General features: G+C 40.7%; 1 protein-coding gene across 1 annotated transcript in view; it reads right to left on the bottom strand.

Annotated features, from left to right (window-relative positions):
- Positions 1 to 253: 253 nt before the first annotated feature.
- Positions 254 to 26,976, bottom strand: part of LOC128652423 (protein argonaute-3) — a 382,994-nt gene continuing 356,271 nt past the window's right edge. Inside the window, exons 19-20 of the mRNA XM_053705360.1 lie at positions 16,390 to 16,589; positions 254 to 1,198 (exon numbers count right to left, since the gene is read on the bottom strand). Of these exons, the coding sequence (XP_053561335.1) occupies positions 1,090 to 1,198; positions 16,390 to 16,589 (309 nt within the window). The 3' untranslated portion in view covers positions 254 to 1,089. The remainder of the gene's footprint in view (positions 1,199 to 16,389; positions 16,590 to 26,976) is intronic.

Genomic DNA, 26,976 nt, shown 5'->3' with positions numbered 1-26,976 from the left:
TAGAAATTATTCTACAAACTCATTGCTGGGAAGATATCCTGTTTTTGTTGCTAGGAAACTACACTATTGCAGCATTGGGGACAGTTAGGTAAAGAACTGCAAACTGAGGAATTGTAGAAATAGATTTGACATAACAGCAATTTTTAAAATAACAATGAAAAAAAAAGAGAAAAGAAAACATACTGTTAAAAGCACTGCATCAGCAGCACTGCAATATACATATAGGCAATATGGGGAAGAGAAAAAAAAAACCATTAGTTTTTTTGCACATCATCTTGTGTTTCATTTCTATACCACACTCACAACTATGTGTATATTATACGTACACATATTATGACATATACAAGATGGACTGCGTCTAAAGTTAACCCCTGTGTTGCCAGAGTATTGCATGTTGTTCCTACGGCAACAAAGGGGTTAAGAGGTTAAAGGCAAGCGGAACTGATACCCTTATATTAACCTCCCTGAAACCCCTTGAATTGGGCAATATAATAACTGCATTTAATAAGGAATTTAGCAGACTTTGCCACACTACTGTACCACATGTGGTCTGTATCATCTGCTTACTAAATGCAGCCTTTGTGAGTATATGTATTAAAACATATTCATATACACCGCTATTTTGTTATGGTCTCTTCCAATATTGAATACATATGTAATTATATATATTTATATATCTATGTATTTCATTATTATTATTATTTTTGCAAAGACAGCTAATGCTGCAGAGCAATTTGAGGTAAAGGCATAAAAGGGATACAATATTTAAAAGTAAAATAAAGAAAGATAAAACAAATGCAGTGCATCCAAGTGGAGGCTCCATTACAATGATCTAGCAGTTGGCTGGTTTCATATTGCATAATAGTGCGGTGTTCCTCAAAGATCTTCCATTCCCAGGACTAGCTCTCCCCTCAATCACTGTGCATGGGCTTCAGTGTGAGCCAGGAGGGGGGACGCGGGGAAGTGGTAGGCTGGGGTGCTTGTGAACCTGATTCACCCCTTTAACTCCCAGGAAACCCGCGCAGCAGATCCTTGGGTTTTTCTTGCAGTAAGTCAAACCTTTGCGTGTTTTGTGGGGCGTGGCTGCTCTCACGCGAAGTACATGGTGCGTAAGGTGTCCTGGTGAATCTGCACAGCCTTGGCAAGGGCTTGTGGGTCCCGGCCGTTGCTTTGTCCGGAAACGTGGCTTCCTTCGGCACTGAAACAGACACAAAGAAAGTCAAATGAGTGCTAATAATTCCAGGAAAAAAAAAATATCTGCATAGCAAAAAAAACCCCCCAAAAAAAAACCCACCAACAAACTATTTTTAGGCCTCAGACTACAACAAAGACATTTAGATGAAGCCTGATTCACCAACCTGTTATATATTTACCCTGGAATCTGTACAAAATCAAAGCTTTGATACTGGAACTTGGTGCACAGCAAATCAATAGTATATAACTTGATAAAGTATTGCTTACTTCAAGGTTCTTGCTCTCAATAGTAAAGCATATAATTGTTTGCTTTGCAGTATTTCTTAAATTTGCTTACTAGCCTTGTTTGTAGACACCAGTGATTAAAGGTGTGGAAATTTATATTGTACGATTCAGCAAACCTGACCACAACTTGGATTTCCCTTAGCTTGATAAACTGTTAAAAAGTAATTAGGACTTGAACTATGGTACTGCATTTGTTGATGGTGGTGGTTTTGGAAAACCCCTGCATTTACGAAATAAAACAGATTGGACTATGTAAATACTGCATATACTATGGTCTCTTCACTCAAGCTTATGATTGAGAAACTAGATCCTATATTTTATGAATAAATATGTTAATTATGTTCACTTAAAGGGACAGTGACCTTTATAATGTAAAGTCTATGTAAAGTCTCATCCTCCACATTCCTTTCCCTGTGCAAAGGATGATAAAGTGTCTTCGTGAACAGAAGCAGTTTACTCATCTCCTGGGTGGAATGAGAAAGAACCAGAGGTACGTGCAATCTCCTAAGCAACAGCAGACAAATGACCTCTCATTTGAAAGGAAAGAAGACCCTCTTCTCTTTTGGAATCACTTGTCCCCCTAGTCTGCTGGTGATCACTAAGAACCTGTGTTCACCAGCAAATAGAGCAATGTCATTTCCACTGGTTTAGGCAGAGGGGAATGAGACACATTTAGTAGAGCCTCTTTCAAATAAGGTCCCAGGTGCCCTTTAAAGTTGGCACAAAATTAAAACTTAAAGAAAGGTAGGGGGCACATCTATAGCCTTTATAAACTTATTAAAACAGAGGGGCATGACACCCCATTTTGAAAAGAGGAGAGCTCTTTCCAGTGATGACTTGCATAACATGTCATTGATACTTGCCATAAAATGACAATCACCGCTGTAATGTATTTACTGGAAAGGTGGCCCTATCCCCTAAAGACAGCATACAACACACTCATTGTCCTCATATGAAAAAGGATATTACCCCCGACTATTAGCCAGCTTAAGAAGGTACCGATGAGATATGCAGTACTGAAAGCATACGATTATAAAAGGTTTAACCTGGATAAAACCAACAGATATATCAAGCTATGGGGGGAAATTTGTTGAATATATGGGTGAAGAATTTACAAATCAAATTAATCGGATTATAAAGATAAAACCAACCAATGGAAACAACTTCTAGGGGCAGGAGGGGGGGGGGGGCGGAAACAAGCACTAAGCACGTACTATGTAGGTTGTCACATAAAACAACACTTAAATTGACTTGCTTAGGCCAGCAACGAAAAATCCATAAGCATTATGATAATTAATTAATAATTCTGAGATTAAATAAGGTTATTTATTGCTGCTTATACAGTCAATGTTTATACTCAGTACTAGAAGGTATGGAGAATCAGCATTTTTGTTTGCTGTTCTGTTAATAATGAAAAAACATAAAATTATGCTTACCTGATAATTTTCTTTTCTTCTGATGGAAAGAGTCCACAGCTGCATTCATTACTTTGGGGAAATAAGAACCTGGCCACCAGGGGGAGGCAAAGAAACCCCAGCCAAAGGGGCCTATCTATCAAGCTCCGAAAGGAGCTTGACGGCCCGTGTTTCTTGCGAGTCTTCAGTCAAAGACCGCTGCTCCATAACCCTGTCCGCCTGCTCTGAGCAGGCGGACAGGAATCGCAACAATTCAAACCGATCAAGTACAATCGGGTTGATTGACAGCTCCCTGCTGGCGGCCCATTGGCTGCGAGTCTGCGGAGAGTGTATTGCTCTCCGCATTCAGCGATGTCTTGCGGACCTGATCCGCACTGTAGGATCAGGTCCGCAAGACATTTCTTAAATATGCCTCAAAGGCTTAAATACTCCTCCCACTCCTCTCATGCCCCAGTCATTCTGCCGAGGAACAAGAAACAGTAGAAGAAATATCAGGGTGAGAGGTGCCAGAAGAAATAAATAAGGACGCCCCACATAAAAATTACAGGTGGGGAGCTGTGGACTCTTTTCATCAGAAGAAAAGAAAATTATCAGGTAAGCATAATTTATGTTTTTCTTCTTAAATGGAAAGAGTCCACAGCTGCATTCATTGCTTTTGGGAAAACAATACCCAAGATATAGACACTGAAGGGCACCAAGCCTGAAACCACTACCCACAAAAAAAAACCCAGCTTCGCCCAAAGCAGAGAAACTTTGAAAGGAAAAGCCCCAATGACACAGACCCGCAGGTAGTCCAGAGCCAAGCCAGAGACCGCAAAAATGGACGCAACTGAGCCAACAAGCCTCCAAGAGACACCATCGCCCAACCGATGGTTCCTCCTCAAACATCCCTCACTAAAGAAGGGAAGACCAGCCTAAACTCTCAAAGGGAGAAGGCCAGGAGAAATTAAGGAAAAGACCGAAAGGTCACATCCAGAAAGAGAAAATCCCTCAGAGCGAGCCCAGGGCACAAAGGCTCAAATGGGACCCAACAAAAAAGGGAAGACTACGCCTAGACCAAGGAAACGGGAGGTGTAGGAGCGGGCATAGAAACAGAGAAAAGTTCTCTCCAACATCGTGCAAAGCACCAAGGACAACAGAGGACGGAGTCCTCACAGAGTCCTGAAATTGGAACACAGAAGTAATATGCTACAAAAACTTGTAACAGACCCAGACGAAAAAACCTTAAGTCCAGAACATGCTCCCATCCTCAGGATGACATAGGGAATACTTGCGGAGAGCAAAAGCCAACTCCTAGACAGAGGGCACCTTCTAGGCAATCCAGGTTGCTAGACCTACTCACAGTTCATCCAAAAAAACGGGATCATAACCTCCACGAGGTCCCCCAAGAAGAAGAGTGACCCCCCCGAACGCGAAGTGGAGCAATCCTAGACCCTCTGTTGGTAAGCTTAGGTAGCCAGCTAGCTACTATGTGAATGTGGCTAATCCACTTTAAGGGACACAAAGTACTGCTCATTTTATCAACCTCAAAAGGAAGAAAGGCTGAGGAGACCTCGCCAGGGAACAAACTAGCAAAACTCAGTCTGATACAGTACAGAGTAGTCACAGAGCATGAGAATGCAGAACTAGCTGCACAGCTAGCCCACCTAGACTCTGAAGATGACAACGGCTCTCAGAACCCACTCCCAACCGGGTGCGAACCCCAGCAACGGCATGTCTGAAACAGGGAAACAGAAGCACCCCAAAACCGGCTCAAAATGAGCGAAAGAATGGCCACAGCCAATCCAACAGAGCACGGGTGCAACCCGACTACATAGAATAGACAACAGGGCTGCAGACCCAAAGTATCTAGCAAAAAGGTCCACTTAGTCTTGACGCAGAGCCAGTAAGACTCCAAATGGAACCAGGAGAAGCCTTAAGAAAAGGACCACCTCTCTCTAAAAGGAAACTAAGCTCTCACCCAAGAAGGGGAACGGGCTAACAGGCAGCACCATCCAGGATAAAGGAGAGAACAATCCCACTTGAAAGTGATTCCCCCCAAAACTAGCCTGCTAACATGCAACCAATGTGCAATAGTAGCAGCAGTAACACTGCAAATCCATTCACCAGTAGAGAAGTGAATTTTATACTGGCAAGCTGACTAAGGGAAACTGTCTAAGGTGCAACATAAGCTCCAACAAGCAACGACACTCAGAAAAACCTGGCCAACCAAGACCAGGTCAAGAATCAGAGCAAAAGGACATAGCCCAAGTTTCCAGGAACTGAGGAACCCCGAACCAACCCTGGAGCCTGGGTCCGGTAACAACCCACAACGGGATCCACAAGGGAAAATGCTGAAGGAAACCCAGCAACCGGAAGCTCCAGGGAGAACAGGCCCGAACGCCAAACTGTTTAGATAAACAGGACCCGCAAACTTAAACACCCTGTCTGAATAACAACCCAGACTACAGGGGATACTAAATACGATATCTAGATCACCTGGATAACGAGAAAAACTCGCAAGTCCCGACCTAAGGAAGAGACCACCCCTTGCTGAAGTCCCACTCTCCAAGGAGCCAAGGCACTAAAAAGTCATGCAACGACGCTAGAGCTTCTAGACTCACCAACAGCCTCAGGACAATAAGGCAAGGGGATACCTCAAGGTCAAAACCACTCGAGCAAAGGTTGGTCTCAACATCACCTCCGCAAAAGCAGATAAGCACAGGGAGAAGGGGCGCGAACCATCCCCAGTTCCGGGAGAAACCCCAAACAAGCCTAAGGAGACTAAGCCCAGTGTCACCAACATGGAACAAACATCTCCCAGGCCCCTAAAAGAAGGTCTAACATGGAGATCACAGAGGGAGATCAAAAAGTCTCATAAAAACAGCTAGACAGTACACAGTCGATGTGCAATGGCTGCAGATGGTTACAATCTGCAACCCAATCGCTACAAGGCAGCCAAATTACCCTTTAACTTACTAGCTGTTGAGGACCAACTCCAATGACAATCCTTGAGCCTCAAGAGAAAAAAGGCCAAACCGCCACATGGCGGGAAGAAGGCGCTAAGCCCTCCAACTCTCCACCACGTGGGAGCGGAACACTAAGGTCTGGTAATGACGCAACGGAAAATCCACTGACCCAGTCATCCAAATCGAAGGCTATAAGGATTGCCTTGTAGACCCACAGGTCCTCTAGAATGCTTAGTTGAATGAAAAATAAATGATAACATGAGCACTCAGCACCTTGACCGGAACCAGCCAATCTGAACAGCGCCACGTGTCTGAACAGCCACAAGACAGAACCGAACCCAACAGGAACAGCCTGCATCCGGGTCCCAACTGTCAGGCCGTATAAATCCTCCCTCAGTGGGGAAGAAGGGAAACAGACAAACATAGGACAAACGTCCCCAAAAACACTTCAGCCGAAATAACAGAGAGCATCAATCCCAGTGTGAGATTCCGAAGGAAAAAAACAAACAAAATAAAGACATCCTAACCGGATAAAAAGAAAATATAAGGCAACCTGTAGGTCAACGCCCAATAAGGAAACAGGCCTACCGCAGGTTCAGCCGAACGGAGCCCTAATCCAAACAAACTGGGAAGGATCTCAAACAAGGTCAGGTGATTACATCATCCCCACATGTCTGCTGAGGTGTACCATTCGAAGCAGACAAAATTCCCGTATCCGAGGATAGGATTATTCAATAACTGAAAAACATGTCCGAGTAGGACGTGAAGACGCGCTACTCTACACGAAGGCACAACACTCAGGGACAGTTACACCCGCAGGGAACTGTACAGGCCCTCCCCAAGGTGGTAGCCCCTGGACAATAGGGCACGAGCACAAACGCGCATAAACGCCCAGAATCTGCAGACAAATAATCACCAAAAATATGTGGAAGTGAAAACGTGCTGCAACCTCCGGGGGGAACATGCCGCCCTGCATGGAGGAATAATCATAAACTGGGTTACCCGCAGGTGTAGAAGTATGGAGCGGAAGTGAACTCGCCTCTCGGAGAATGGGACCCCCAGAGGCAGATGGCTCAGCTGACCCTTGATTCCCCTGAGCCCGAAGAACCAGGCGCTCTCATATGGCATACAGAACAAAACTTGTTTACATGTGTCAACGAGGCCAATCCGGATTCTTCACCGGACGCAGAATCTGAAATTAAAATAGTCTCAGTATCATAATCCTCCATAACGGAATCTGAAATTTGCACACAGTCTCAGCATCAGAATCCTCCATAACTGGATAGAGGAAAAGCAAATATGGACTAAAGAAGTAACACAAAAACGGCACCTGACACCCACAATGGCTGAGGCACTCACCACCTCCTATGACCAGACCCCTGCGAACTAGAATTTCTCCTTCGCCACACGGTCGGGAATGTGGAAATGGAAAACAGAGCGTAACCACGCCCGACCACAAGGTGAACCGTATAGTCCAAAAAAGCACGCCAAACCCTAAGGTTGCGTCACTTCCAAAGGCCTCAATGTTCTAACCACGAGCCCGTAAACACCACACATAAGCAGGTTGAATCACATAAACATGATTATAAACCCCCCTGTTCAACAACTTCCCTCAGGAGATATTAACCCTTAATTCCAAGATACTAAAGTTGACTCACTGAGACCCCTATGTTAAGTTAGACCCGCAATGTGGTAGCCTCTCGGGAACACGATTTCATTACAGTACATTCACAAAGAAAGTGAAATGAAACGATCTTACCGGAATCTACGCCGTGGAACAGGAACACTGCCTTTCAAGTGTGACGGATAGTCCCAATGTTGTGAAGTCCGTATCTAAGACAAAACTGAACGAGGTTATTTGTTACTGTGGCCACATTGTAACAGATAATCCTGTATGAGATTGGTGTTGATTCCTCCTGATAGTTACTTGAAATAACAAGGTTATGTCCTTTTATGACGAAAATATAAGAACAGCCCACCGGATCAAAATTCTCTCAAAGTCAACACCTACTGTTAGTGGAAATCACGGCTCACCTTCAGGAGATTATAGGAGCAATCTCACTCACCCTTCTTCCTCCAGAGTGCGGCTCCAATTTCTGAATTTAAATTTCCAGTTCCGATGTGTGGAGATTTGTCAGAAAGACCCGGCAGGTGCAATGTCCGTAATCCAAAGTCTGGAACACCCCACACTTAGCGTGTATCATGCGCAGGTACTAGGTACCTAGTGAAGAAAAAATAATAATCTTTGCAGGACAAACAGCTTAGCTTCAACGCGTTTCACCTGTATCACCATTTGAAAAAGCTGTTTGTCCTGCAAAGATTATAATTTTTTTCTTCACTAGGTACCTAGTACCTGCGCGTGATACACGCTAAGTGCGGGGTGTTCCATACTTTGGATTACGGACATTGCACTTTCCGGGTCTTTCTGACTAATCTCCACACACCGGAAATGGAAATTTCAATTCAGAAATTGGAACCGCACTCTGGAGGAAGAGGGTGAGTGAGATTGCTCCTATCATCTCCTGAAGGCGAGCCTTGATTTCCACTAACAGTAGGTGTTGACTTTGAAAGAATTTTGATCCGGCTGACTGTTTTTTATCTTTTCGTCATAAAAGGACATAACCTTGTTATTTAAAGTAACTATCAAGAGGAATCAACACCAATCTCATACAGGATTATCTGTTACAATGTGGCCACAGTAACAAATAACCTCGTTCAGTTTTGTCTTAGATACGGACTTCACAACATTGGGACTTTTGAATTCATTTGAGCTAAGAGTTGCTTAGTTACCAATGTATTATATGTCATTTTATATACGATATATATGTATTTTATTTAAATGGTGGTTCAATAGGTGTTACTTAATTGTATCTCAATTTTTATTGCATTTTGCCAACATTGCATATTTAAATGGACCGTTTGTATAAATTGTGTATTGCATTTGCATTTTAAGGGAGACGTCCCTCATTCTTATATCAGCAATTATTTTAATAGGATTAGTCAACTCATACAATATTGGTATTTATACATTACACTTCCTCTTTGATTAAATGTCTACAGAATAAATGTGGTTGTTACTTCTAGCTTTTTAGCGCCCTCTCTTTTATTTATTTTTTGTTACTCACTAAGAGACTGACAGGACTACTTAAAACTCCAGTCCCATGCCGAAGAGTACTACCCTGCATAAGAGACAAAATAAATTCTGACACTTCTCTGCCAACTTCCTGGGACAAAAGGCAAAGAATGACTGGGGGACGAGGGGAGTTGGAGGAGTATTTAAACCTTTGACTGGGGTGTCTTTACCTCCTCCTGGTGGCCAGGTTCTTATTTCCCAAAAGTAATGAATGCAGCTGTGGACTCTTTCCATTTAAGAAGAAAAATCTATAAGCACTTTATGATTCTGAACCGATATAAGGCTGCTTGTCGCTGTCTATATAGCCAACTTTTTTATTCTGTAACTGAAGCTATGATGAATCAGCACCTCTGTTCATTTTTCTTTGTTGTATCTTATGCAAATTTGTAATTATCGAACTTGTAATATATTAAAAATAATAATAATAATAAAAGAAAAAAAAGATATTACCCTCTTTCAAATGAGAGGGACCAATGCCTCTCTAGAAAGCAGGTGATTGCCATACATAGAATATTGTTATCACCTCTCTTTTAGTGGGACCCAAGCACCTTAATACAACCACTGAAATAAGACAAGCAACCCATGGGTGTCTTATCAGGTGATAACCATAGGAACCTTTGTCATCTGATAAAACAAGTATAGTTTACAAAACAAGTATAAGGCAAACTCAGATAGATACTGTATCCTCTCTGTTTCTCCCCATAATTCAGTGGAAAACACATATTTAAAAGCATCAATCTTCCTTTTTTAAATGAGAGGTCCTGTATCCATCCTCCTGCCAGAGGACTAATACCTTACAACGCTTGTCCTATTTTTGGTTTTTAATGTCCATTTAAATATGATTATCCTATTTCATTTTCTGAGGTCAATTAGGTGACAGAAATACATTGTATGGTCTGGATTCTAAAGTCTGTCAGATGCAGATAAACTACACAAAAATTTGGCAAGATAAATAATGATTTTTTTATGGGAATTTAATTTGGAGTTTAATGTCCCTTTAAAAGTATTCTGTTACTATTGAATTAGTCCAGTCTCATAATTCTACAAAACAAAAACAAACAAATCTGGAATTTTTACAGATTAAAATATCACTTTCAGTCACATATTTAAAACACATTTTTTTCTTAAAAGGAACATGAAGGGTAATTTTCGTATTTATACATCAGAAATTATTTGCTGTATTGCAAAAATAAATGTTTTAAAAGCATTCAAAACTGTGATGTAAGAAATATATGCATTGGCTTGTAGTCTGCAAACACATCCCTTGAAATTTGTAATTCCTAATAAATGGACAGTTTGCTTGATTATTTTGGATTGTTTAAAAAGATAAATAACATAAATTATGCTTACCTGATAATTTCCTTTTCTTCCGTGGGAAAGAGTCCACAGCCACATTCATTACTTATGGGAAATAAGAACCTGGCCACCAGGAGGAGGCAAAGACCCACCAGCCAAAAAGCATACATACTCCTCCCACTTCCCCATATCCCCCAGTCATTCAGCCGAGGAACAAGGAACAGCGGAAGAAGCATCAAGGTGAAAGAGTGCCAGAAGATAAAAACAAAAACGCCTAAAAAAAACAGGCGGGGGGAAATCATCAGGTAAGCATAATTTATTTTTTTCTTCTTAATGGGAAAGAGTCCACAGCCGCATTTATTACTTATGGGAAATTTATACCCAAGCCGCCAAAGAGGACACAGAATGAAAACTGGAGGGTAAGAGGCGGACCAATAAAGGCACCCACCTAAAAGCAGATTCCCAAGAAACACCAAGTCCCAGTTCGTCTAAAACAGGGAAGAAAAACATTTTGTAAAAGCGGTCCCAGAAACGCAAATCTACCAACAGTCCAAAGAACCTAGATATAACCACGAGTGGGCCCACTGAGAGCACCCACCTCCAGGACAGCATCTTACAGGGGCAACAACCCCGCCAAAGCCCCTCAACCAAGCGAGGGACCCCGACTAAAAATTCCCAGAGGTAAGATACAAGACAGAAAAAAGGAACACTGCCCAGGGTGACAAGGAGACAACCCTAAGCCACTCAGTAGGCTACACCCGAACAGACTCAGAATCAAACCTTCTGAGGTAGGAAATCCCAAGGATCCAACTTCCCCCGAGGGTTCCGAAAAAACACCTCACAAGGAACATCAAAGTGCATGCTAGCCTTCGAGGAACAACAGTTGCCCTGGAGACAACAGCAACGCTCCGCAAGCTGTGTAGTAAAACTAACCGTAGGTCAAATTAGTTGACTAATAGAAACCATCCCTTACACAAAAGCAAGGGAAGAACCACCCGACACGCTGGAGAAAAGCGACCAGACCCCAGGAAAAAACCCTTGAAACCTGAGTACACAAACCCTAAGGGTAAACACACATGAATGAGATAGAAAATAGCAATTAATCGCAGCTGAACTGTAACCTGCTAGACAGACAAACTAACCACTAAGCCACCTGGGCTCAATAGCTTACCAGCAGACAAAGAAAGATGACTGCAGCTGTTTCCCAACTGTAAATCTTCCGCTTACTCTGCAGCAAAGCTAATCCAAGAGAGACAAGAGTCCCTCAGGAAAAACTGTGTCCCCAGAACACCCAACCAATCAACAAATCAACAAATGATTGCACAGGCACAGAACGCCCCAAAGTGTTGAGTCACCAGCGCTAATCCTAGGACCGAAAGGAAACCTGACCTCCCAGAACCCAATAAAAGGGCCAAGACTGAGAGCAACCGCTCAAGCCCCCTTAACACAAGCAACAAGGTGATCAACAAGTTCAACCCATGTGCCTTGAGCAAGTCTGCAAAAGGCAGAGACAGCGGGGAAAAGATGACAAACCGAGCTAGAACTAGTCCTAGACGTGGAAAAGGATGGGAAAAGGGAACCCCCTTACAAGAAGGCCCAGAGCCCATCCTCCGCCAAAGTATCAAACCGAAATTACCCTAGACTCCATAAAAGGGAGACCATAGGACCCGCCCTGACCCAACCCCAAATCCTAGGGGCATAACAGGAACATACAGATAGGAGAAAGAGCTAGACTGCACCAAACCATAGACACTCCCCCGAGATCCATGATGGAATCATTAAGGAGGAAACCAGACTTCCATAAGTCAACGCCCAAGGCAATATGCCCTAAGCCGACCAGCGGCAGGCTACCACAATGAGGAACCTTGAATCAAATTCAGATGACACAATAGATACTGCGAACCACACTCGCAGCACAAGTCCATTAGGGAAAGACCCTTAACCAGTAGCCCCGAAGTACAGGACTTCAAGAACCGAGCCCATCACGGGCCCAAACCCCCAAGGGATGATAAAGACGACCAGGACACCAGTGACATCCAAAATCCCATCAGAGCCTAAAAGCTCCCAGGGGCGGAGCCTAAACTACACAATGGCAAAGACTCAAGGAGAACCATCAACAGCAGCTCAAAAGGGCATAACCGCTCCACACGGTAAGGACCACACCCCTCAGATCAGGGATGCGAAGGGGCACGGTGTGGCACCATCAGTCCCGACGTCAGGTGCGGACTGACACAGACCAGCCCAAGCATTTCCGACATCCAGACCCAAAGGTACCGAAGAATACTGTTTTTTTTTCCAAAACAAATAGCTGAACAAGCAGTAGGTCCCGCCATACCAGCCATGCTGAACACGCATCACTAACAAGTAACAAGTCACACTCAAAACTCCGGAAAAAATCCGGGAACAACTTCCGTAGAAGAACTTGAATTAAGCAATCCCAGAATCCCCATAGCGAAAACAGAAAGAAAAGTAATCCAAACCGGATAAAAAAACAACAAGGGCACCCGCAGGCATCAGCCCAGAAGGAACTATGTTTCTGCAGGACCTGCCAAACGGAAACCGTAACCTCCAGAAAAAAGGACTGGGAGAGACATCCCCACTAGCCTATCTCAAAGAAACTTGTGTGAACCGAGACGGACCATAAAGTAAACAATCCCCCAATAAATCAAAAGTTAGTCTTAATAGGACACGCAACCGCACAATCCTATAACGAAATGAACAGCAAGGGGGAACAAACACCCCCGGAGGGAATATTATAGTGTGATTCACGGTCTGAATGCCCGGAATAGGCAGACAGGCACATAACTGCAAGGAAACTTCAGGGTCCTGCAATCGAACAAGCTCCATTAAAATATTATAATGCAAATGCCCCGCCAACTCTGGGGGAAACAATCCACCCTGCGTGGAGGGAACAGTAACATCAAGGACCTCAAAAGTAAAAGGAGTATGCAAGTGGGAAGGCGCCTCCTGAGGAGCAGAGCCCCCAGAGGCCGATGGCTCGGAAGGCCCAGGGTCCCCCGAGCCTGAGGGACCCGGTAAACTATCCAGGCACGAGAGACAAGAATGGCAGACTTGCGATAACAAATTACGGTCCTCATCCGAGGGACTCTATGAATTACAATCCGCATCCGAGGACGAATCGGATAGAAAAATAGTCCCGGTATTGGAATCCTCCATGGCTTAAGACTGTACAAGATAAACAGATATTGGAAAAAGGCGACTGGCACCTAACACCAATGGATGGGGCACTTACCACCTCCTATGACCAGACCTCAGCGGAGCAGACTCTCAGGAATACGGAAGGGGAAGAAGCCCCACCCAAGCGTAGAAACACGCCGGCCACCAGATGCCCTGCGAAATTCCAAAAAGCGCCCCCCTAAAGGGCGGCAAAAACCATGCCCACAGAAAAATTTAAGCAAGTCTGAATAATTAGGAATAACCCAAAAGGTATACCTCCAGGCCGTGTAAACCACAACCGAAGAACAAGCCAATATGTGCCACATAGGCATGTGTCTCGGCCACAGAGCCCCTATGCACATACATAAGCAGGTTGAATCACATAAGAAACATGATAAAAAATAAACCCTTACCCGTTCACTATCCACCCTAAGTAGAAATTATCCCGTGATTCCCAGATCGGAGCAAAAGGTGCCTCAGCGAGGCCCGTACTTGACTGTCATAATAATCACATTACAGATAACGGAATAAAATGAACGATCCTACCGGATTCTACACCGTGGAACAGGAACACGGCCCTTCAAGTGTGATGAATAGTAGCAACGCCTCCGCCTTGGACTTGAGAGAAGACAGCATGTAGCAAAGCGAAGTTCGGTACCGTCAAGTGCTGAAAACGGAGTTGTGAATACGAGTTGGGATGGTGTCGCAGGGGAAGCTCCCACTGCATCTCCGGAATCTCACTTTCGCCCAGGCCCTCCACGAGAGACTGACAGGACTACTTAAAACTCCAGTCCCATGTCGAAGGGTGCTCCCTCCATAAGAGACATATGAAAACAAAATAAAAGTAAAATAAATTTAAAGAAAACTTCTGACACATCTCTGCCAACCTCCTGGGAAGAAAGGCAAAGAATGACTGGGGGTGGGGGGAAGGGAGAGGAGTATTTATGCCTTTTGGCTGGTGGGTCTTTGTCTCCTCCTGGTGGCCAGGTTCTTATTTCCCATACGTAATGAATGCGGCTGTGGACTCTTTCCCATTAGGAAGAAAAATGCCTTTACCACACATTCCCCAGCTTTGCACAACCGACATTGTTATATTAATATACTTTATAACGTCTAAACCTCTAAATCTCTGCCTGTGTCTAAGCCCCTATCTCAGTGCATTTTATTAGCTTTTGACAGACAGTGCTAGTTCATGTGTGCCATATAGATAACATTGTGCTCACTCCCGTTGAGGTATGCATGAATCAGCACTACTTGGCTAAAATGCAAGACAATAGATAATAAACAGCCAGTATGCATAGGTTTACATACAAGGTAATTACAGAGGCAAAAAGTATATTAATGTAATAGTGTTGTTATACAGAACTGTGGAATGGGTAATAAAGGGATTATCTATTGTTTTAAGCAAAACAATTTCAAGTAGACTGTCCCTTTATGTAAACTAGGACCATAGTAGAGCAAAGATGAATATATTCCCATAATAAAACAGAATTCAGCAGATTAAATCAAGACTATGATCTTGTAAAATTAACATTTATTCTGTAGATCTTCTTCCCTAGATTTATTGTGTCAAGATTTTTTTTTATATATTTAAACAAAAGGTGTTGAGAGATCTAAATCACATGGCAGGTAGCATTGTCAATGGTTGTGCTACAGTAGTATCTCCCTCGCACAATAACATTTAGAAGCAGAGTATCATGCAATGGCACTAGTTCGGCTAACAGCATTTATAATTCATACAGCAGAACAATAGGCGCTATCTGTTCAACACATCAATTAAATAAAACAAAAGGTGTGTGTCACCATTGTCAAGTTGACCTTTTCCATAATAAGGTACGGGGGAAGGAGACCAATGAAGACAGATGTAGCAGGGGGAAGCTGGGTGATTACGTGGCTTGATGTGACAAGCTGACTCAGATATGATATAGAAGCCTCAGATAGGGGGATGATGTCATTTAAGAAATGTGTTGCACTTTAACTGATGCAATCTGATGTAATGTGCTTGTTAAAAGAGAGACATAATATATTTATGTCTTTATATTCAAAGGGCACTTTGCATGATCATTTTACTGATTGCAATTAGAATATAAGCTCCCCAACCACTTGCAGAAGATAAAGCCACTCATATTCAATTTCCAACTACCCTCACATAGACAAGACTTTCACTTTAAAGGGAAATTAAAGCCAATTTTTTTCTTTCATGATTCAGATAGAGAATACCATTTTAAACAACTTTCTAATTTACTTCTGTTATCTAATTTGCTTCATTCTCTTGATATTCCTTCCTGAAAAGCATATCTAGATAGGCTCAGTATCTTCCGATTGGTGGCTGCATAAATTTGCCTCATGTGATTGGCTCACCCATGTGCATTGCTATTTATTTAACAAAAGATATCTAAAGAGTGAAGCAAATTAGATAATAGAAGTAAATTGCAATGTTGTTTAAAATGGTATTCTCTGTCTGAATCATGAAATAAATTTTTTGAGTTTAATGTCCCTTTAAGCATAAAAAAGGGTTAAACTGCAATACTTCTCAAAAGTGCTTATGGAAGCAACTAGTGAAAGGTCCACAAAGAAACTCATCTTCCACAACTAGTGCACTACTGTTCATCGTTAAACAAACTTACAGAAGGCCAGTGGACTATTGGAATGGCGTAAAACCATACTTTGTAGCTTATAAAAGTATAAAAAAATATGAGACCACAAATCCAAGAAGTAAAGCGATAGACACATGAAGACTCTTTCTCTGTCCCTGACTGAAAAGGAAAAGTTCAGATTTTTGGGTGGAAATTGATCAATGTGTGTGTGTTACTTTACCTGCATACTCAATAAAGTGTAATCATAATGCTTCCCCCTATGCATCCCAGATGTAAATATCCTGCTTATTTCATTTGTATTTACACTAGGTTAACAGGAATATACCTACTTGCAGGCTACATACCTGTCATGCTCCTTATCCACCAGATGGTACCTGGCTCTGAATGCCACAAGATGGGCATAATAGGCTGGCGCAGGAATGGAGACAGAGCGTGTGCAGCGCACATAAGTGTGGCACAGCTGGTAGGTCAGCAGTTGGAGTTCATCAGCAGTGAAACAGTTATCATCCCACAAAACATGATAGTGAGAGGGCCTGCTGGTACCCTTTAGAGAAAGGAGAATGTCAGGGTACAAATACTTGCCTCTGGCCATTTTAAAGGGACAGTTAACACCTTGTAATTACAAGACATTTATTTTTGTCTTGCTAAATAACATATCAGCCAGATCTAAAACAAACTAGCATCTTGCTTGCTGCAATTAATTTTCCATAGTCAAACGTCACCCCCCACTTGCTTTATTTGGAGGAGCCAATCCGGGTTTAAGTCTGAAGACAAGACCAGCCATAGTTAATATATTAGTATAACGTTAATTGTTTTGCAGTTGTTTTATGCTAAACCCAATTAGGAAAATATATGTAGCATGGTTAGCCTTTAGGCGTCTTTTACAGTTCTGGTAATTATAAAAAAATGACTATAAATGTTTTCAAAGCAAAAGTTATTCAGGGGCAAACTAAATAATGAAACCATATTGCAAAGGTGTTTTATTACACATAACTAAACATTTTAGATAACAATCTCAAGGTGTTTACTGTCCCTTTAAATATACTAAACAATTAATGCAACACAATTAAAAATACTGCTTAAAGGGATATGACACCAAATTTTTTTCTTTTGTAATTCAGATACAGCATGCAATTTTAAGCAACTTTCTAATTTTCTCCTTATCAATTTTTCTTTGTTCTCTTGGTATCTTTATTTGAAAAAGCAGGAATGTAAGCTTAGGAGCGGCCCATTTTTATTTTTTATTTTTTTTTCTTAGCACCCGGGTAGAGCTTGCTGATTGGTGGTTTATGGGCTGGCTCCTAAGCTTACATTGCTGCTTTTTCAAATAAAGATACCAAGAGAACAAAGAAAAATTGATAAAAGAAGTAAATTAGAAAGTTGCTTAAAATTGCATGCTCTATCTGAATCATGAAAGAAAAAAATGTGGGCGTCATATCCTTTTTAATGCAAATAAGGTTGTGTTAAATAAATTAACTTTTTGTTGTAAGAGAGATGAACCACAAGTACCAAGTATGAAGCAGTAACAACTAAATGTTTTTTTATTTTTATTGCTTTTGCATGAAAAATATGTTAAACTGAAATTTTAATCAAGACAAATACAGCAGTAACAGTTGTGTACTCCTATTTGTGGATAAATACTATCTGCTAATGCTTATTGGTTGATTACTTGCTCCCACTGAGCAGGAAGTATTTATCAGCCAATGAGCATTAGTTGGGAGTACACAACATATATTAGTATATTGGTTAATATTTTTACAGCTTTTACTTCATATTTATTTAGGAAAAATATTTCTAGCAAATTTACATGCTACTATTTCATATAAATGATAGAACATTTTTTTGAATAGTGTCCTGTTAGTGTGCCACAGCATAGACTAACTCCATCTACGCGGCTGGTGGAGATACAGCCCTCTCTATGGGCCTGTGAGCAAAAACTCGCCGGCATGGAGAGAAATCAAACAAAACTTTGAGGGATTTTTTTAAACATTAGATTGTAACGTATGTGTCTCTGCTTTACACACAGAACTCATCATTTGCATTTTTAAATTTATTTGAAAGACCTCGCAGTACTAACAAGACTTCTTGGATAATCTTGCCGGAGCAGAGAACTTTAGATCATTTGATGAGAAAAAACCCAAACTTCTAAATGTGATTAAATGAAACAAAAATACAAATTAAACAAGAATGCCACTTTAAACCTACAAATTAATAACAATCCCATTTTGATATATGCTGCAGTATTATATTTTTGCACACCACTGAGTTCAGTTAACCCCTTCTCAACGTTAGGATGTTCCATGCCGTCCTAACTGAGCTAAGCTTTAGCGGTTTGGCTATACTTAAGCCATTACGCCTTCCTAACTGACATTGCAGGCTGGGGGGCGTGCCGAGCGTCAGAGTCCCTCCACCCTGACCCGATCCCATCATTGAAATCACGCGATTGCATAAACGATTGCGCAATTTAAATTTTTACTTATTTGCTTACATCAGATTTTTGTTACGATATAGACAAATAAGAACCGGTGTGAAAGGGTTAAAGTGCATATCTATGTATGTTATATATAAATATATATATATATACATACATACATACATACATACACGCACGCACAAACACACACACACACATATATACATATATATATATATATATATATATATACACACATACATACACGCACGCACAAACACACACACACATATATAAATATATATATATATATATATATATATATACAGGTGGCCCTCGTTTTACAACGGTTCAATTTACACCGTTTCAGAATAACAACCTTTTTTTCCAGTCATGTGACTGCTATTGAAAAGTATTGAGAAGCAGTTCATTTATTAAAATAGCCAGTAGATGGAGCTGTCTGCTTGTGTTGCAGCAAAGTCAAGCAAGCTGAAATTAATCAGTTTAACCAGACCTGAGCTATTTAGCAGATTTCAAAAGAACTAGATCTTCCTGTCTATAAATCAGTCCAGATTGGAATGCATAAAAGGACTGTTTGCAGAAAAATGCAAGTGAAGTCTGTGTTGTGTGATTATTTTATTAGGTTTATAATGATGTTTAGCAAATGTTTTTGTTCATTTAACTTAGTTTAATTATATATTCTGTGTTGTGTGATTATTTTATTAGGTTTATAATGCTATTTAGCATTTAAAGTCTTCATTTCAAAGCTTTAAAAATAATGTATTAGGTGTTACTTATGACAATTTTGAGAGGGGCCTGGAACCTAACTCCCTCACTTCCCATTGACTTACATTATAAACTGGGTTTCAATTTACAACCATTCCTTCTGGAACCTAACCCCGGCGTAAACTGAGGGCTACCTGTATATAAAAAGAGTCAAAATGTGAATCCGCCCTCCTGGGGTCAACTACCAGGTTGTTCCGTGTAAATATAATAACTCCAACGAAAACAGAAACAAACCAGGATTTCTTCACATGCAAAAGTCAAGTTTATTGACGTTTCGGGGACTTGTGCTCCCCTTCTTCAGAACAACAGTGTACACACACAAACATGCTTAAATACAGAGAACAAAACAAACAGTTACCTCCTTCTTCCTGTCAAAAAAGCGCCAAAAGATACATCATATCCGGTATAGTATAGAGTGAACTCGGAAGTTAACAATCATCACTTCCGGTATTAGTGTACATCAAACATTGAATTATAAAAGTACTAAATTAAATACATGTTGGATGTTCTGATTCCTTTGAGCGGGTTAACATCATGATAATCAATGTACCAGTGTTGAATATCACATCATATAGTGCCCAAACTTATTGTGATACTATAGTGTTTATTGCACCTATCCATAAAACCGGAAAGTACATCACTTCCGGTTCCGCCGCAAATACGGCCTATATGACGTCACTTCCGGTGTATTATCGCTACAATAGTGCATATATTTACTAATGTGAAAAATCACATAAACATCCAAGCTATACCAGGACGGTGTATACCAAAAACAAATGAATAAGCATAAAATAAACTGAAAAACAAACTTAAGTATACTTGGTAAGTATATATCAAAATTGTCAAAAACAACGAAAAAGAGAAAATTCAATTAAAATAGAGGATGGACAGGAGGATTTGATGTAAGAACTCATACATTCAGAAATATACAGGGCAACAAGATCTACTAGACAAATACCTTACAGCAATACATTATTAGTAATACCTAGTTAGTTTGGAAAAATTGACCACTTGTTTTGCATAGTTACATAGTGACCACATAACTCATGAAAATACCATAACAAGGGATATATTGGAGAAGAAATCCTGGTTTGTTTCTGTTTTCGTTGGAGTTTATATATATATATATATATATATATATATATATATATATATATATATATATATATATATATATATATATATATATATATATATACACAAAACACGGAAGGGAACTGCACTCTCATACCGGACCGGGTACACATCCCATGACCCTGCAACATGCTCAGCCCTGGGTGCCACTGGCACTCACAGGAAGCTGTGCTGTCCCCAGAGCCACAAGCATTTAACCCCAGACAGGTCTGGGTGCAAGAACCATAGGGAAAATTACAAAACAAATTAATACAACACACAGAGAAAACCCAGCACTCACTTACAAGCTCTCAGCTAAGATTTAAAAGCAAAAATGGAAAGGTTAGTCACCGCATCTGGCCAAATGGGACAAGCTCAGGTACCACGTCAAGGTCCTTTCCAATACCCGAGACCCTAAAACAGCCACGCAATGCAAGCTTTCAAATTCAAACAAACTGAAAACAAGGGAAGGGTGCACAGGAATATGTAACCACCCTAGACATATACAAAACACGGAAGGGAACTGCACTCTCATACCGGACCGGGTACACATCCCATGACCCTGCAACATGCTCAGCCCTGGGTGCCACTGGCACTCACAGGAAGCTGTGCTGTCCCCAGAGCCACAAGCAGTTAACCCCAGACAGGTCTGGGTGCAAGAACCATAGGGAAAATTACAAAACAAATTAATACAACACACAGAGAAAAACCAGCACTCACTTACAAGCTCTCAGCTAAGATTTAAAAGCAAAAATGGAAAGGTTAGTCACCGCATCTGGCCAAATGGGACAAGCTCAGGTACCACGTCAAGGTCCTTTCCAATACCCGAGACCCTAAAACAGCCACACAATGCGGTATGAGAGTGCAGTTCCCTTCCGTGTTTTGTATATGTCTAGGGTGGTTACATATTCCTGTGCACCCTTCCCTTGTTTTCAGTTTGTTTGGATTTGAAAGCTTGCATTGTGTGGCTGTTTTAGGGTCTCAGGTATTGGAAAGGACCTTGACGTGGTACCTGAGCTTGTCCCATTTGGCCAGATGCGGTGACTAACCTTTCCATTTTTGCTTTTAAATCTTAGTTGAGAGCTTGTAAGTGAGTGCTGGGTTTTCTCTGTGTGTTGTATTAATTTGTTTTGTAATTTTCCCTATGGTTCTTGCACCCAGACCTGTCTAGGGTTAACTGCTTGTGGCTCTGGGGACAGCACAGCTTCCTGTGAGTGCCAGTGGCACCCAGGGCTGAGCATGTTACAGGGTCATGGGATGTGTACCCGGTCCGGTATGAGAGTGCAGTTCCCTTCCGTGTTTTGTATATGTCTAGGGTGGTTACATATTCCTGTGCACCCTTCCCTTGTTTTCAGTTTGTTTGGATTTGAAAGCTTGCATTGTGTGGCTGTTTTAGGGTCTCAGGTATTGGAAAGGACCTTGACGTGGTACCTGAGCTTGTCCCATGTGGCCAGATGCGGTGACTAACCTTTCCATTTTTGCTTTTAAATCTTAGCTGAGAGCTTGTAAGTGAGTGCTGGGTTTTCTCTGTGTGTTATATATATATATATATATATATATATATATATCACATACATACATGCTGGGCAAAGTAATAATATACGGCTCAATTACGAGTTTTGCGTTATGAGCGGCTCGATGCTAACTTGCAAGTTATTGTCACCGCTCACCTGCCTATAGCGCTGCTATTACAGGTTTGCAAAAACCCCGCGTTAGCAGGCAATATTACAGCGTTAAGCTCCATTGAGTTCCATACCGCACCCAAATACCAGCGCTGCTTTGAGCTGCTTTTACATGCTCGTGCACAATTTCCCCATAGACATCAATGGGCAGAGCCGGCTAAAAAAAAGCCTAACACCTCCAATTAAGGAGCTTAAAGCTCCGTAACGCAGCCCCACTGATTCCTATGGGGAAAGAAAAGTTATGTTTACACCTAACACCCTAACATAAACCCACAAGTCTAAACACCCCTAATCTGCTGCCCCCGACACCTACATTACATTTATTAACCCCTAATCTGCCGCCCCCGACATCGCCGACACCTACATTATATTTATTAATCCCTAATCTACCGCCCCCGACATCGTCACCACCTACCTACACTTATTAACCCTTAATCTGCCGCCCCCAATGCCGCTGCCACCTACATTACAATTATTAACCCCTAATCTGTCGCCCCTGACATCGCCGCCACCTACCTACACTTATTAACCCCAATCTGCTGCGCCCAACGTCGCCGCCACTATACTAAAGTTATAAACCCCTAAACCTAACCCTAAGTGTAACCCTAACACCCACTAACTTGAACATAATTAAAATAAATCTAAATAAAAATTACAATTAATACCTAAATAATACCTATTTAAAACTAAATACTTACCTATAAAATAAACCCTAAGCTAGCTACAATATAACTAATAGTTACAATGTAGCTATCTTATGTTTTATTTTTATTTCACAGCTAAAGTTTGTATTTATTTTAACTAGACGGACTAGTTAGTAAATAGTTATTAAGTATTTACTAGCTACCTAGTTAAAATAAATACAAAGTTAAGAAAAAGCAACAAGGAAGAGGCGCCAATGGTGCAGATCAATGGGGATTCTTATAGTGTACCGATAGTATATGAACACAGGGTACTCACAATAGATGAAGGCATTCAATTATGCCAGTAGACACAGGCTGGATTTAAACAGCAATCCAGCTAGCTGAGCATGGAGGCAGCTCTCTACCGGCATCCAACAGAAGGAAATCTAAAAGTGCAAGCAAAGGATAGAGGCGCCAATGGTGCAGATCAATGATGGTTCAGTAGCAATAATAGCCAAAGATACACAGGGTACTCACATGTGTTGAATGCACTCACTTATGCCTATAGAGACAGGCTGGATTTTAACAGCAATCCAGCTAGCTGATCCAGAGTGTAATGTCCGATTCGTGGGTGTCAGAGTGTTAACACTCTAAAGTAGCATAGCAAAAAGGTACCATACATAACACTAAGAGTGGATTTGTATAAAAATAGGTTTATTAAAACATATAAAAAGGTTTACCACTCATCTCAGTGTTAAAAAAGTATAAGATACATAAGGAATACATGCAACGCGTTTCTCAGATAAACTGTTTCCTCAGGCATGTTTCTAAACAAATCTTTGACTCCTTTTATAGGGCTATGCTACTAGAGATACACCCACATCCCACCCCCAACACTTATCAGGAATCAGACCAATCAAAAACCCTCATTTGCAATGAATCCACCCCTGTTGCAATATAATAATATATATTTCTCTGTAGGAGATATAGTTACCTATAGTATATGTAAATAAACTTAATACTTCTTATATTGTGTGTTTATATATTGATATTTCACAGTGACATGGTACTTTTATAATGAACATTTGATAATTTGAAATGTTCGTAAATTCTGTATTCTAATTGGATGTCCTGGCCATCAGTCATGATGTATTAAGGCAGCTCATAATGATGGCTCGGTGATACGTCTATTTGGCCGTCAATCAAAAGTTTTTACGCGCCAAATTACCTACGAACATTCTAACTGCTCATCATCTTTTACTCAGAAGGAAAGCTTCCAATAGAAGTACTGATACGGGGCGCGCCTCTATTTCTGCTGTTACAGGCTATATGCCGTAATTGACGCCCATTAGTGTCTCGGGGAGTGTATTGATTGGTCCCAGGTGATTGTAAACAATGCCTCTCATTGGTCCTACCTACGGATGCAATGCTAAAGAGGGAATCACTATTGGTCCGTGGTGGATGATAACAAGGGACCCCATTGGTCACACCCCAGGATGGTGATAGTACCATTGTCAGAGCGATCGCTATCAAAAGTGACAAAATGCAAAACCAGTGTTGGTAGTGATATGATTGAAATAAACAAATAGTTATTATATAATGATAATCGTGATTATTTAGGTTGTGCATGTAAGATAGGTTACGTTAATCATAATGTCATTTAATAGGGAGTATATCTGTGTGAACATTAATATATAAGTGGCGAGATAAATTTGCTCATGTGGGTGCAAAAACAACATAATTTGATACAGTGTAAGGGGTATATTATAAAAATAAAATATATATACCCAAAAGGTATATATATGGATATTAAATCTATAAATAAGCTGAAGTATGAATACATGATAGTACTAGTGGATTGTGCTGAATAAACATTAAATATATAATGCTGTTTAAGATACATATAATTGATCTTTAGTAGAAGCAACAAGGTGCTAATACAAGTGTGAAAAAATAAAGTGATCCTTTTAAAACCTATTTCTTTGTCCTTAGTGGATTTCTATAGAACATATATATAGTGGTGGGGATAAATTATAATTTTATAATAAGTGGAAAGATACAAGTAAATATTTTCTCCTAGTAAGAGATTAACAATGAAACTTGATGGGTGATGTGTATATATGTAGCGGATCGCTAATAAGGACTCCGTATCTACAATATAGGAAGTGGAAATACGTGTAATGAGGGATACCAAAAAGGTATTGAAAGTAGATTATATGTATGTTTCTTATATATCAAAGTGTATTAAAATCATAACTGAATACAATATGAGCAGCAGAATAGATGTCCCAAATGTCCAGTCTGTAGGTCATATGGCCCATAAGTGTACTTAGACTAACCCCCATATAGGGCAACCCTCAATAGTGGAGATTCAATAATACCTCCAAGGACCACACTATTCTAATCCCTAATAGAACTAATACAGGGGGGATAAGCTAAATAAATACCATAAAGTCAAGCTAAACAAATGCTATAGAATCTATAACTTCATTAAACCCCGTAGGGAAGAGCGTTTGGAATTTGAAGATCCAATACGTTTCCCTTTGTCTCAGACGGGTGAATCTATTATAATGATGACTACTGGGAACACTTTCCAAAGGTGTAATACTGAATTGGCATCTGCCTTTCATACTTTTAATACAATTGTGCCTAGAGACACTGTGTTTAAATGAATTTTTAATTACATTCCTTTTATGTTATCTCTAGTAGCATAGCCCTATAAAAGGAGTCAAAGATTTGTTTAGAAACATGCCTGAGGAAACAGTATATCTGAGAAACGCGTTGCATGTATTCCTTATGTATCTTATACTTTTTTAACACTGAGATGAGTGGTAAACCTTTTTATATGTTTTAATAAACCTATTTTTATACAAATCCACTCTTAGTGTTATGTATGGTACCTTTTTGCTATGCTACTTTAGAGTGTTAACACTCTGACACCCACGAATCGGACATTACACTCTGGATCAGCTAGCTGGATTGCTGTTAAAATCCAGCCTGTCTCTATAGGCATAAGTGAGTGCCTTCAACACATGTGAGTACCCTGTGTATCTTTGGCTATTATTGCTACTGAACCATCATTGATCTGCACCATTGGCGCCTCTATCCTTTGCTTGCACTTATAAATACAAAGTTACCTGTAAAATAAAACCTAACCTGAGTTACACTAACACCTAACCTTACACTACAATTAAATAAATTACATTAATTAAATACAATTAACTAAATTACAAAAAAACACAAACACTAAATTACACAAAATAAAAAACAAATTATCAAATATTTAAACTAATTACACCTAATCTAATAGCCCTATCAAAATAAAAAAGACCCCCCAAAATAAAAAAAAACCCAAGCCTAAACTAAACTACCAATAGCCATTAAAAGGGCCTTTTGCGGGGCATTGCCCCAAATAAATCAGCTATTTTACCTGTAAAAAAAAATACAAACCCCCCCCCAACAGTAAAACCCACCACCCACACAACTAAAACCCCCAAATAAAATCCTATCTAAAAAACCTAAGCTCTCATTGCCCTGAAAAGGGCATTTGGATGGGCATTGCCCTTAAAAGGGCATTTAGCTCCTTTTCAGCCCAAACCCTAAGTTAAAAATAAAACCCACACAATAAACACTTAAAAAAAAAAACTAACACTAACCCCCGAAGAACAACTTACAGTTTTTGAATACTGGACATCCATCCTCAAGGAAGCGGCAAAAGTCCTCAGCGAAGCCGGCAGAAGTCTTCATCCAAGTGGGCAGAAGTCTTCATCCAGACGGCATCTTCTATCTTCATCCATCCGGCGCCGAGCGGCTCCATCTTCAAGACATCCGGCGCGGAGCATCTTTTTCTGACGACGGCTAACGAAGATGAAGCTTCCTTTAAGGGAAGTCATCCAAGATGGCGTCCCTTGAATTCCGATTGGCTGATAGAATTCTATCAGCCAATCGGAATTAAAGGTGAAAAAAATCCTATTGGCTGATGCAATCAGCCAATAGGATTGAGCTTCAATCCTATTGGCTGATCCAATCAACCAATAGGATTGAGCTTGCATTCTATTGGCTGTTCCATGTATGAAGATAGAAGATGCCGTCTGGATGATGACTTCTGCCGGCTTGGATGAAGACTTCTACCACTTTGTTGAGGATGGATGTCTGGTCTTCAAAAACTGTAAGTGGATCTTCGGGGGTTAGTGTTAGGTTTTTTTTAAGGGTTTATTGGGTGGGTTTTATTTTTAGCTTAGGGTTTGGGCTGAAAAAGAGCTAAATGCCATTCTAAGGACAATGCCCATCCAAATGCACTTTTCAGGGCAATGG

Source organism: Bombina bombina, chromosome 3 (genome assembly GCF_027579735.1).
Source record: "Bombina bombina isolate aBomBom1 chromosome 3, aBomBom1.pri, whole genome shotgun sequence".
In the NCBI taxonomy this organism is placed as follows: domain Eukaryota; kingdom Metazoa; phylum Chordata; class Amphibia; order Anura; family Bombinatoridae; genus Bombina; species Bombina bombina.
Note: the sequence above shows the minus strand (reverse complement) of the source record. Positions and strands in the feature narration are given on the sequence as shown.